This window comes from Dermacentor andersoni, chromosome 1 (assembly GCF_023375885.2).
Source record: "Dermacentor andersoni chromosome 1, qqDerAnde1_hic_scaffold, whole genome shotgun sequence".
Taxonomy (NCBI): domain Eukaryota; kingdom Metazoa; phylum Arthropoda; class Arachnida; order Ixodida; family Ixodidae; genus Dermacentor; species Dermacentor andersoni.
The window spans coordinates 71,019,185-71,031,437 of NC_092814.1; the positions used below are offsets into that span (position 1 = coordinate 71,019,185).

Consider the following 12,253-nt stretch of genomic DNA (forward strand, 5'->3'; position numbering starts at 1 on the left):
GCCTTGCTATAATCAATAAATATACCCAACGTTAGTTTGCCCGCATCAATATTATTAATTATTAGTTCTTTTTGGCGTAACAAAGCTGTTTCGGTTGACCTGCCCGAGCGGAATCCGTGTTGACAATCAGAAAGAAAGTCATTTTTCGCAAAGAAATTGGTAATGCGTGATGAAATCAGTTTTTCTAAACCCTTAGAAAAAGCGGATAAAATTGAAATAGGCCTATAATTCCCCAGGTCATTTCGGTTCCCACCTTTGAAAATAATTGACACCCTTGCTTTCTTCATATTTGTTGGAAAATGTCCAGATTCTATAACAAGGTTAAACACAAATGCGAGATGAACTGCGATGACATCAATTACAAATTTTATAGGTCTGATTTGAATGCCGTCTGCATCAACAGCATTGCCGTTTTTTAAGCCCAAAAATATACGACAAATTTCGGCATCGTCAGTAGGCTCGAGAAAAATGCTGTGCGTACATCTCTTAACAGTAGTGCCGCTGACCGTGTTATTTGATGATGCCGTCATGTTCACAAAGTGTTCATTGAAACGTTCGGTTAAGAGGATGCCTGAAACCGTTTCATTATTCACGGTTATCTCACCCAAACTGCGATTCACATTCCCATGTCTGATTGCATCATTGATAATTGTCCAAGTCTTTTCTGGATTTTTTCTCTGCACGGCTGCAAAAAGGCTCTCGTAATAGAGTGCTTTAGCTTTTCGCAGTTCTTTATTTAGTGTATTCCTTAACTTCCTAAATGCAACGAGATCACTTTGCTGACGTGTACGCAGAAATTTATTGAACATCCTATTTTTTTTGTTAATCATTCGAACATGCTGTGGTTGCACCCACGGCTTTCTAATGAGTTTTTTTACCTTTCCTGTTTTAAGCGGGAAAGACAAATTGTATAGGCGACTGAATATGGATAGAAATTCATCGTACGCTTGACTAGCATCTTTATTGTTATAAAGAGAAGACCAGTCTGTGCGCAAAGCAAGTGCGCGAAAGTGTTCCATATTTTCGCCTGACAGGCATCTGTAGCTGAACGTGGTATCAGGTAAAGTTCTTTCGTGAATATAAAATGAGCATATTATGAATATCGGACAATGATCACTGATATCATAGCTGATAGTCCCGGCTGTGTATATCTCTGCACCAGCGTTAACAATGAAATTGTCGAGACCTGATTGACAAGATGGTGTCACGCGAGTAGGTGTCGTAATAACGCTGCAGAAACCGGAAGAATTGATTACATTGGTTACTGCACGAGTTGGAGCGCTTTCATCAAGCACGTTAATGTTGAAGTCACCACCAAGAAGCACTTTGTAATTGTGAAAAGTAGCATGCTCTAATAGCTTTTCAGTAAATTCTAAGAAATTAGATATATTACCAGTAGGTGGTCGGTACATCACAACAAACAGGTTATTGTCAGATTTAACGCTTAGCACTTCGTAATGTGGCGTGACGCAGGTGAATTCCTCAAGCACATCACACTGTATGCCGCGCTTGACATGCAATGCTACACCGCCCCCACGTTTATCGGTGCGATTAATAAAGAAATGTCTGTAACCATCTATGATCAGCATTTCACTGTGTTCCTGATACCATGTTTCAGAGAACATGATAATGTCAAATGGAAAAGTAAACTCGGCTAGAAACAGTTACTATGTCGTGCTTATAGGCAAGTGAACGCGCATTCACGTGAAGCGCGGAAATGTTTTTTGCGTGTGCGGGCAGAGAAATTTCGCTTGGAAAGCTATACTCACGATACATCGTGTAGTCAAAAGAGAGCAAAGTTTAACTTCTTTAGACGCTGCAGTTTAGGCAATCTTTTGAAGGTCAGTCTCTGAGGCAATGTGGACAACACTACTGGCTTCAGTCTTGCGTGCAAGTACTTTGCCATTTCGCGTCCAGACAAAGCGCCACTGACATTCGCGCTTTCTTGCTAATGCCAGCGAAAGAAGACGTTTCAAGGTCGGACAGAGGTGCTCATTAATAAATACTCTGGTATCATCAGGAATTACAACCCGATTGTTTCGCAACCTAGCCTTCCGCGCTTTTTCAAGAACACTGTCCCTCTTCTGTTTGCTCTTAAACTGGACAACTATATTAGATTTTCCAGCTTCTCGGGTGGGCACACGGTGACAGACTTCAATGTCAGAAGAAGTTATGGGCTCAGCCAGCGCATCACCAATTTTCCCAACAAGTTCAGTAACGTGTTCATTGTCCTGTTGCACAAGTCCCTTAATTTCTATATTGGACCTGCGCGAGTATTGCTCTGATTGAACAACCCTCTTCTGAAGTTGTTGAATAACATTTTCATTTTCCATGCACCTAGCACATAACTTCTCGTTCGCCTTTCTCCAGGCTTCCCTATCTTCTGTGGCTTCTCTAAGCTTCTTTTTCATGTCCTCAAATTGATCGCTCATAAATTTAACACTGTCCACGAGAGACTTCATTTCAGCACGAAGTTCTCGGATTTCGCATCGGCTTTCTCTTTCAGCTGTAGATTTGGTCATGTTTTCGCAAATGAACAGTACCAGTGGACAGAAGGTATAATAAATATACAATAGATACACAGCAGTACAGAAAGGCAGCAGCGACAGCATAAGCTATCTAGTTACAAAGCATGTATAATTTGGACACCAACCTGCAGTACAGGGATCAAGTTTTTAGCGTTGCGCCGATCAGCTGTCACTGCTGCCAAGTGTCGGTCCAGCGAAGGCAGCCGGCTTTTGTACCGCTTGTCCTGATGACGTCCTCAGCGGAAGAACCGTCAAGGAAGTGACGCAAGCAGACCAAGGCTCCTGGTGGTCAGCAAGATTCGCGATATCTGCAGTACAGGGATCAAGTTTTTAGCGTTGCGCCGATCAGCTGTCACTGCTGCCAAGTGTCGGTCCAGCGAAGGCAGCCGGCTTTTGTACCGCTTGTCCTGATGACGTCCTCAGCGGAAGAACCGTCAAGGAAGTGACGCAAGCAGACCAAGGCTCCTGGTGGTCAGCAAGATGCGCGATATCTGCAGTACAGGGATCAAGTTTTTAGCGTTGCGCCGATCAGCTGTCACTGCTGCCAAGTGTCGGTCCAGCGAAGGCAGCCGGCTTTTGTACCGCTTGTCCTGATGACGTCCTCAGCGGAAGAACCGTCAAGGAAGTGACGCAAGCAGACCAAGGCTCCTGGTGGTCAGCAAGATTCGCGATATCTGCAGTACAGGGATCAAGTTTTTAGCGTTGCGCCGATCAGCTGTCACTGCTGCCAAGTAGCGAAAATATGGAAAATTTATATTCCACTCCTGCAAGCCAATGAAATGTTCTTTCTGATTAGGAATTAAATGGTGCTTGTAATAACAATGCTGACGAATATACCGCTTAAAGTTTTCCGGTCATTGCCAATTTTACATCTACCATGTCCTCAGCCTGTATTAGGAAGTACTGCTTTAGCTTGCGCTCTGGTGTTTCAGAAAGCCGCTTTATGCTTAGCATATGGATTAAGGATTTGAAATAAGAAGAGAAACAAGAAACGTCTGATAATTTTCCTTGCAGGTCCAGTTCTAGAAGCTATAGCTATTCGGAAAGTATCCGTTAACTACTGAAAATTCGAGTAAAATTTCATTCATATTTGATTCAGTTTGAAAATCAGTACTTGCTCACCTCTAGTTGTCTCTTTATTACTGATAATCTATAAACAATGGCTGATTGCATGCAACGAATTAAGGTACTAAATGTTAATTTTGCCGTTAAGTGCGGGTAAGAATTGTGCTCACAGAAACCTCAGACGTGACTTAATGTCAGACTAGGAAATGTGGCGTTGCTGACATCTTTGCTGGTCGCCATTCTATGGTGTATTTTCAGATCGTAGATTTTCTATAATGTTCAGAAAACATCTTTTCGGTAGGAGTCTATTGGACGTATCTTCTCTCCTCACTGTTCTATTTACCGAATAACATAGGATCAAGACAGTACCGTATAGCCCATCTAATGGGTATTTGGGGTTAACTGAGGTCGCGGTAGGTCCGTATGAGTGGTTAATGTCGGCGGTTGCTTGGTGTCGCATGTGGGTGCAATGTGGGACGTGCCTTTCTAAGTGCGTGCAGATTGTCACTTCAAATAACGCGCCGTACGAAGGTGCAGAATCTGCGCATGTGCAACGTGACAAGTCAATTCTTCAGTAACTGGGCTATGCACTCAAAACACTAAACAACATAATCTTGCGTGCCATTTATGTTACTGCAACATCATTTTTTATTTTTTTTTATGAGAAACTTTTGTGTACATGATTTGCGCACCGATAGAGGGATTAGAGTTTGGTGCGAGAATCCAACATGATTCAAGATGGCTCGGTCGGCGTGTTTAGCGTGCGGAAGTTTCTGAGCTAACGAATTTTTTAAAGCTTTCTTAATATAGTCTTGAACAATAGTGACAAAAAATGAACCAGAGACGGAAACAAGTAGAGAGAAATGGTCATGCTAAAGAAAACTTATCCTCTGCATGGGTACGGGCGTTCACGCCGAACTCCGAATGGCCCGACAAGGTGAGAGATGAAATCTTCGTGTTCTTTCCTTTAGAGCGGGTTAAACATATTGCATTCAACGCACGTCTTTGCAAAGAATGGAATTTTGTACACATATTTCCTAAGGTGAATGCAGTGCACTTGTGGGCTCTGCAAAGTTTGTTGTGCTCTGTTTGCACGAGCGGCTACAATAATAATAGTATGTATAAATATCAAGGTATGTGACGAAACTACGCAAAACTCTAACTAAAGTGTTGTTCAGATTCTCTGTTGTTTTGTTTTCGTATTAACCACGTCTCGCGCGGCTGAAAAGAAAAGTTGGATCTGAATTTATTAACGGTTTGGAAATTGTGAACGCTGTGTTCTAGGCTCTTGTCCCTGCTTCCTCACTACCGTCCCACACGTAATGTATTGCTGCTTTTAATTCTTGCCGTCTTGGGTTAATTCGCAGGACGAATTTCTCGACGTCTTGTACTGGTCACGACAAATCCTCGGAATTCTCCTTGGGCTGGCGTGGGGCCTGGTGCCACTTAAAGGATTTTTAGGAATCGCATTGTAAGTATATCGCAAAAAAAAAAAAAAAAAAAGAAAGAAACGGCGTTACGGCACAATTTTGCGGTAATGATGCAAGCTTGATTCACTTCTGTTGCAATTACAATTTTGCTTATTCCTGATCCTATCTTCCCCATTCAATTGATATTACTTATCTAAATAAAATCATAAAGGTGATCAACTTTTCGCAGCAGCTCAAAAATCATTTCACGTTTATTTCCTTTCTTTTGCGGCATTTTGACGCAAGTACAATCGGGACAAAGCTTGTAATTGTTTTGCCTTTTCTCGCCTACTTATGATAGGCACAACCTCCTGATGGCTAGCTTTGTTAATGGAGTATTTCACAGCTAAACTTCATCATTTTGAACATGTGCCCTCATCGCGTCAACAGAACCAGTGTTACTTTTTATGGTAAGACTTGCACCAATTGTCGTTTGTGTGCTACTTCACAAAATGTTTTACTCTTATAATTTAATAGCTTTGGAAGCATGTCTGTTTACTTATCTACCATGTACCTGCAGCGTTATTAGTTTTGTCGCAGGAACTACATCTCTTCTTTGACAGAATGTATAATTACAATATTATTGTTTACCAGTACCAAAAGATTAAAGAAATAAAGAAAGGATCATGCATGAGCTGAAGGGTAACAACATACCTGTAGGAGCTTTATTGTTTAATCTCCCTAAAAGGAATCGCCTTGCTATGTTACCAGTACTTTTGCTTTTTACTGGCACTCTCATGGCTTTGGCATATCCCGAATTGGTGTGTATGTACCTTATTAGAAGCACTATTATGTCAGTATCTGTCCACAAAATAAAGAAGTGATTTAGCAATTGATATCTGATTTTATAACAATATGGTGACAAACCTATAATCTCATCGAATAACTTCTTTATGAGCTGTACTGCAAGCATGCAGAAGCTGTGCACCATTTAATTGCTTTAAAGACTTAAAAGATGATGTGGATAATTAGAAAGTGTTCAGTTGTTTTGAGTGGTAGTGTTCTAAAAAAATGATTGGCCCCAATTATTAATGGATCAGGTCACAGTTTTTCCATTATTGTTGCTTTTTCTTGTTCTCTCCCTTTCAGTATTACATTGTGTTATGCTGCACTTAGTGCCAACCTGAGTTGATGTAGCTATGTTCTGTTTGTAACGCAAGCAGTAAGAACAACTCCACAGAGTGGAGTGTGTCTCAGGCTGCTCTGAATAGATACTCTTTCCTGAATAAATCTACTGTCTCTCTCTTTTGCAGCAAAAGCAGTGGGATCTCAAGTAACTATGGAAATTTAAATTTCTTTATTATTTTTTCTATGCAGGTTCTTCTGTGTTAACACAGTACTTGTGTATGCTTACACGAGCTCATTCCAAAAGGTGGATGATGAAGAGTATGGTGGTGTGTGGGAGCTTGTGAAAGAAGGTTTTGTCACATCATTTGCAGGCTTTTTGGTAAGCAGTTTGTGTAAAAGTTCATGTCAGTCATTTTTAATCACAGTGAAGTGTAGTGAAAGGCAGGGACAAGGACACAAGAATGAAGGAATAACACACCCAAATCGATTTAACACTGGTTGCTTTCTTTGTATTGTCCATTAATTTCTTAAAAATAATCATCTTCAACAAAGATCAGTCTGGCTGGTGGGGAAATTTTAGGAGCGAAAACTGCTGTGGCCAAGGCTTAAAAATTCTTGATGTTTCAGGACTGGCCTGGTCACTTCTTCATATAGGGATTGAAGTGGCCGAAGAAACAGCAACCTTTAAACTCCTGTTTTCTTTGTGTTTTGATTCCTCCTCACTGTAGCGTCGCGAAGGTCGTGTGCGAACACGGGGGGTGGGGGGTGTCCACAACGACCGATTGATGTTGCCACGAGTGTTTTGAATGTGCCACGAGTCAAGCCAGAGTCATCTCACCTGGTTAGTCTCGCTGTTGATTGTAGAGGCGCCGCCGCAATCAATTGCTTGGTCGTGCATCTCGCAGTGTTCACAGAGAGAGCTATGCTGGGCTTCGAGTTTCCGTAAGCCATTCCTTTGCTGGCAGATTCTGTCATAAAAACTCTGCTTCACTGATGTAAGTGGTGGGGCACTTAGAGCATGACACTTTGTAAATAAACCCCTGGCATTTGTCCTTGGGACGGTCGGTCCTTTAGCCATGGGACCAACTGGGCAAGTGTTGGCACTGGCTTGTGCACAACCTTGACACCTTCTTTCGCCATCACCATCAAAAGCTGTTTGCTAATTCTGGGAACACATGGAATGCCAATGCGACAGGTTGACTTTGTCTCCGTTGTGACCGGTGAAAGGGGGGAAGGAGTGGACTACACTTATGTCCTTGTTGCTTTGCGTGCGTCATTTGTTCATTCTTGTGCCCTTGTCCTCACGTTGCACTACACTTCACTGTGATTCTGTATTGAAGTTCCCATACTGTGATTTCATACTTTCTGCCAATCCCAGCATAGTGCAGGATGTAGAAGTGTTAGGCAGGGTAAAGTGCAGTGACCGTAGGTTAGTAAGGTCTAGGATTCCCTCAGTATGAAGAGAGAAAGAGTAAAATTAGTCAAGAAGAAACAGGCCAACCTAGACACAGTAAGGGTAAAAGCAGACTAATTCAGGCTGGTGCTTTCAAACAAATACGCAACTTTAGAACAGACATATGCAGATGACATAGAGATGATGAATGAAACTAACTAGGCTAGTTTCAGAAGCAGCAATTGAAGTGGGAGGTAAGGCACCAAGGCAACCAGTAGGTAAGCTCTCCCAACTAACAAGGGACCTTATAATCAACAAAGAATGAAAGTGTCCAACTCAGGAGATCAGATAGAATTCACGGAACTGTCAAAACTGATAAACAAGGCAAAAGTAAGGGGTATTCGGAATTATAGTGTGAGAAAGAGTGAGGAAGCAGTAAAAAATGGATGCAGCTTGAAATCGGTGAGAAGAAAACTTGGCATAGGGCAAGATGTATGCACTGAAAGAAAAGCCGGGTAATATCAACAATTTAGAAGGTATAGTAAAAGCAACGGAAGAATTCTATACTGACCTGTACAGTACCCAGAGCAGCCATGCTACCTTTATTCGAAGTAGTAATGAACAGTGTACAGAGGCTCCTTCTATAACAATGAAGTTAGAAGGGCCTTGCAAGACATGACCCAGGGAAAAGTGGCAGGAGAAGATGGAATAACAGTAAATTTAATCAAAGATGGAGGACATACCATGACCATGCTTGAAAAGCTTGTGGCCCTTTCTACGCAATGCCACATGACTTTAGGTGTACCAAAGAACTGGAAGAATGCCAACATTATACTAATCCACAAGAAGGGAGAAATTAAAGAATTGAAAAATTATAGGCCTATTAGCTTGCTTTCAGTATTGTATAAAATATTCACCAAGATAATTTCCAATAGAATAAGGGCAACACTTCAGCCATCCAAGAGAACAGGCTGGCTTCAGGAAGGAATATTTTATAATGGATCACATCAAATGGTGCGGAAACTATTGAGCACATTCTGTAGGTTTGTCACAGTGTCCATCCATCGATAAATGTGGAAGCACTAGGCTTGGCTGCGATGTTAGGTTTTCAAGGACATTAGAGACATTTAGCGTGTCCGGTATTCCGGCAAGCGCAGGCGGTTGCCGGAATACAAAGCTAATTACTATATTCTGCTTAGCTGCTGGTGTAAATTTTCGACAGTGGCATAATCGTGTTCGCAATTGTGAACACGATTACGCCGCTGCCAAAAATGTGCACGAGTAGCGAAGTAGGATATAGTGGGTTACTGCAGTTTTGGCTCTGTGTTTGTCTGGTTGAACTCTACGATACCAGGCGGCTGCACTGCTCTGGCCGCTCACGTTTACACCCCCGCAAATTCGGCAGTCCGCCCAAACCGCTCCCGTTTACTGGAATAACGGACAAGCTAAAAGTCTCTATTAAGGAAAACAAATGAACTGGCTGTGGAGATTAGTAAAAGACGGTCGGAAGATTGGTGTCGCAAAGGGAAGGCTAACACGCAATGAAGTGAGCTTTATAATGTGTAGAATGCAGCCTAGAGTATGAAGATATTTAAAGGTTTAAAAGCCATGGAAACTTTTAAAAAGGAAGCCTGGTGCCATGTGCCAACACCTCATATCAAAGGGGATGCTCATATGATCATCTTCACATTACCCTTTCTCCAGATGTTCTGTGTGATGTGGTTACAATAGCTTTTCGTTACGTTATGTTGTTTGAACTGTGTGTCATGACCTTTCTCAATTAATGTGTTATTAGCGTTTTGTCATAAATGTGACCTTTTTATTTGTTTCTTTGCTCAGGTAACATGGATTATGATCTATTCTGCAATGCAATATGACTAACATGTTTGTGACCAGAAGGACTGGTGGTGACGTGTGGGGTGGCGCAATTCTTCCATCCATCTACGTTTAGGGCAAGGCAAAATGGACAAGTGAAAGCATGTGGAAGTGGTTCCCGCATTTTTTTTTTCCTTTTGTCACTAGCACATCACATGTCTTATACACGTTGCATACAATAAATCTACAAGTTTTTTAGAGATGCTCAGCAGTGTATTGTGAATTAAAAAAAATTGTGGGGTTTTACATGCCAAAACTGTGGTTTAATTATGAGACACACAATAGTGGGGAACTCCGAAAATTTGGACCACCTGGGGTGGTCTTTATGGTGCACCTAAATCTAAGTGCACGGATGTTTTTTGCATTTCGCTCCCATCGAAATGCGGCCGCCGTGGCCGGGATTCCATCCCGCGACCATATTGTGAATTTCAAGTGTCTGTTATGGTGCAGCATGTGTGGGACTTGTTATGTAGAACATTGCTCTGCACTCTCTTTTGTGAAGCAGAGAGAAAAAAAAAGTTATGCAGATCCCACGCACTGTGGGAATCAGTGTAAGTGAAGCTTTCTGTGCTGGTTGCTTTGATTGATGATAATTAGTGGTTATGTTCATGATGAAAGCTTAATTTCTTCAACATTTACTTTAACACGAGAGTGGTGTTACCTTGCATTACCTTGCGTGCACTGCTGCTGTTTGGCTGCGTAGTACACAGAATACACAGGGAGAGGTGTCTGCTTGAGACGTTGTGTGCCATATTTCATAACCTCTGAAAGGGTTGAAAACTGTCATTGCCTCACATGGCACGTCACATCAGGGCAGAAGTATTAAACTTGAATTGGATTATGGGGCTGTACGTGCCAAAACCACAATCTGATTATGAGGCACGTTGTAGTGGCGGGCTCTGGATTAATTTTGACATTGTGATGTTCTTTAATGTGTCGCAAAATCTAAGGGCATGTGCATATTCTATTTCACCCCCGTTGAAATGTGGCTGTTGCAGTCAGGATCAAATCTGTGACCTCTAGCAATGCCATAGCCGCAAAGCTACCGTGGCGGGCACAGAAGTGTTTGACGGTGAACTGCTTCCGTAGTGTCGCCTGGACCGTGTGGTGCGCTTCAATTAATGCGGCTCTCCTTCTGCATGTCCTGCATAATTTGTCCGCTTGATATATTTGCATGGTGTTTATTTTTCAAAAATAGCAGGAACTTACTGTACTGTACCTTGAACTTAAGCTTATCCAAGTTCTCCGCAACCGGTGTCGTATAGTAGTAGGGCTTCCTTGCCATCTCACGTCACCTCCCCCCGCATATATGGGAACTGCCTCTTCTCCTCCCTCCTCTGTGCAGTTTTATCTACTCGCATGTTAGCAGAAAGGGAAGCGCTGCAGTTTATGCAATGCTTTTAAGGGGGGTCGCGGATAATTACAGCTGTGAAGAGGCTAATGTGGTGACGCCCAGGGAGCTCCAGAGAGGGCATTGTGCACATTCGATGTGGTGCAGTCCAAACGATTTTCTTGCATAGCCTTTCCTCTCTGACTCACTCCTGTCATTTATACGCACGCTCTGAACCACCCCTTTGATGCGGTGTGCCAGACAACAGCAGCCGCAGCAGCAGCAGTAGGAAAGTCAAATGAAGAGGCAAAGAAAGCTTAGCTTTAAAATGCAGACACATGTTCAGGCACGTATTGAATGCACGTACATACCGCTGTTGTAATTTCTCCTCTTTTGCAACATTAATGAGCATTGTGTTTGGCCTTAATGCAAACACAAATTGTGACATATTTTATCAGATTATGCCACTGCATTTTCTTTTGTTAGTGTCGGAGGTAAGGATTTGTAAGGCATGATTGATTTGCTGCGAGGTTAGTACCCCCTGCAATATACTTATACTACAAAAATGTGTTTACTAGCAGTTTTCATTGACTGCTCATGTGCATTGTTCTGCGGCTCATCTGTAAGCTAGTTTAAAGGAAATATAAAACATCCCAGAACTTGCAGATGTGAATTTCCACTGGGGTGCCTCAGCAGATCCGCAACTTCTGTGTACCCGCCGTGGTGGCATAGTGGCATTGTGCTGCTAAACCTGAGGGCATTATCAAATTCCAGCCGCATTTCAGTGGTAGCAAAATGCAAAAATGCTTGCGTACTGTGCATTAGGTGCGTGTTTAAAAACCCCAGGTAGTTGAAATAACCTGTCTGCCACTACAGCGTGCCTCATAATGATGTTATTGGCAGAAAAAACCTTGCAGAATTAAAAAACTAATAAAAGAAACTTCTGTGTGAATTCCTTGTTTTAAAGAAAATTGACATGCTTAAAGATTTGATTCACGGCTATTCAGGCTTTGTCTGACCGTGGTAATCGAGCTTTCATGTACCGAGTGTTGCTTAAATAAGAGCACCACCTGTACATGACTCTTTCAGTCAAACTTCTGTCTGATTACCACTTAAATTTAATAATGTGTCCATGGCTCCATTCGTCATCACCATGGTGAAAGGTGTGTTCCACCATAGCAGTGTCATGGTGACATCATTCCACTTCAGTGAATTTTTTTTTTTTTGTCACCATCATGCAGACGATACAAACTTGGGTTTTGTTATGAATGAAGTGGGCAATTAAAGCTTACAAACATGGTATAAACTGAACCTTCTGTAATATGCTGCCTCTGTGAAGTTTGAGGGGCAATTGCCCAGCAGTTTAGCTGGAAGTCTTGTTTAATGCACTCCTACTTATGCAACTCTACAGTTGAGCCCAGGTAGAATGAACATCTTCATGCCACAAAATTTGTTTGCTATATTAGAAGTTATAATTGAGCTTTCCTCAGAACTACTGATAAAGAACTGAAGCCTAGGAAGAAGT

The 12,253-nt window shown here is 42.1% G+C and overlaps 1 protein-coding gene across 1 annotated transcript; it reads left to right on the forward strand.

Moving 5' to 3' along the window:
- The first annotated feature begins 4,295 nt into the window (after window positions 1–4,295).
- Window positions 4,296–9,598, forward strand: LOC126543100 (GEL complex subunit OPTI). The gene is made up of 4 exons (XM_050190242.3): window positions 4,296–4,530; window positions 4,961–5,064; window positions 6,380–6,509; window positions 9,363–9,598. Exons 1-4 carry the CDS (start codon window positions 4,426–4,428, stop codon window positions 9,402–9,404), a joined length of 381 nt encoding a protein of 126 aa, XP_050046199.1. The 5' UTR covers window positions 4,296–4,425; the 3' UTR covers window positions 9,405–9,598.
- Window positions 9,599–12,253: the final 2,655 nt, after the last annotated feature.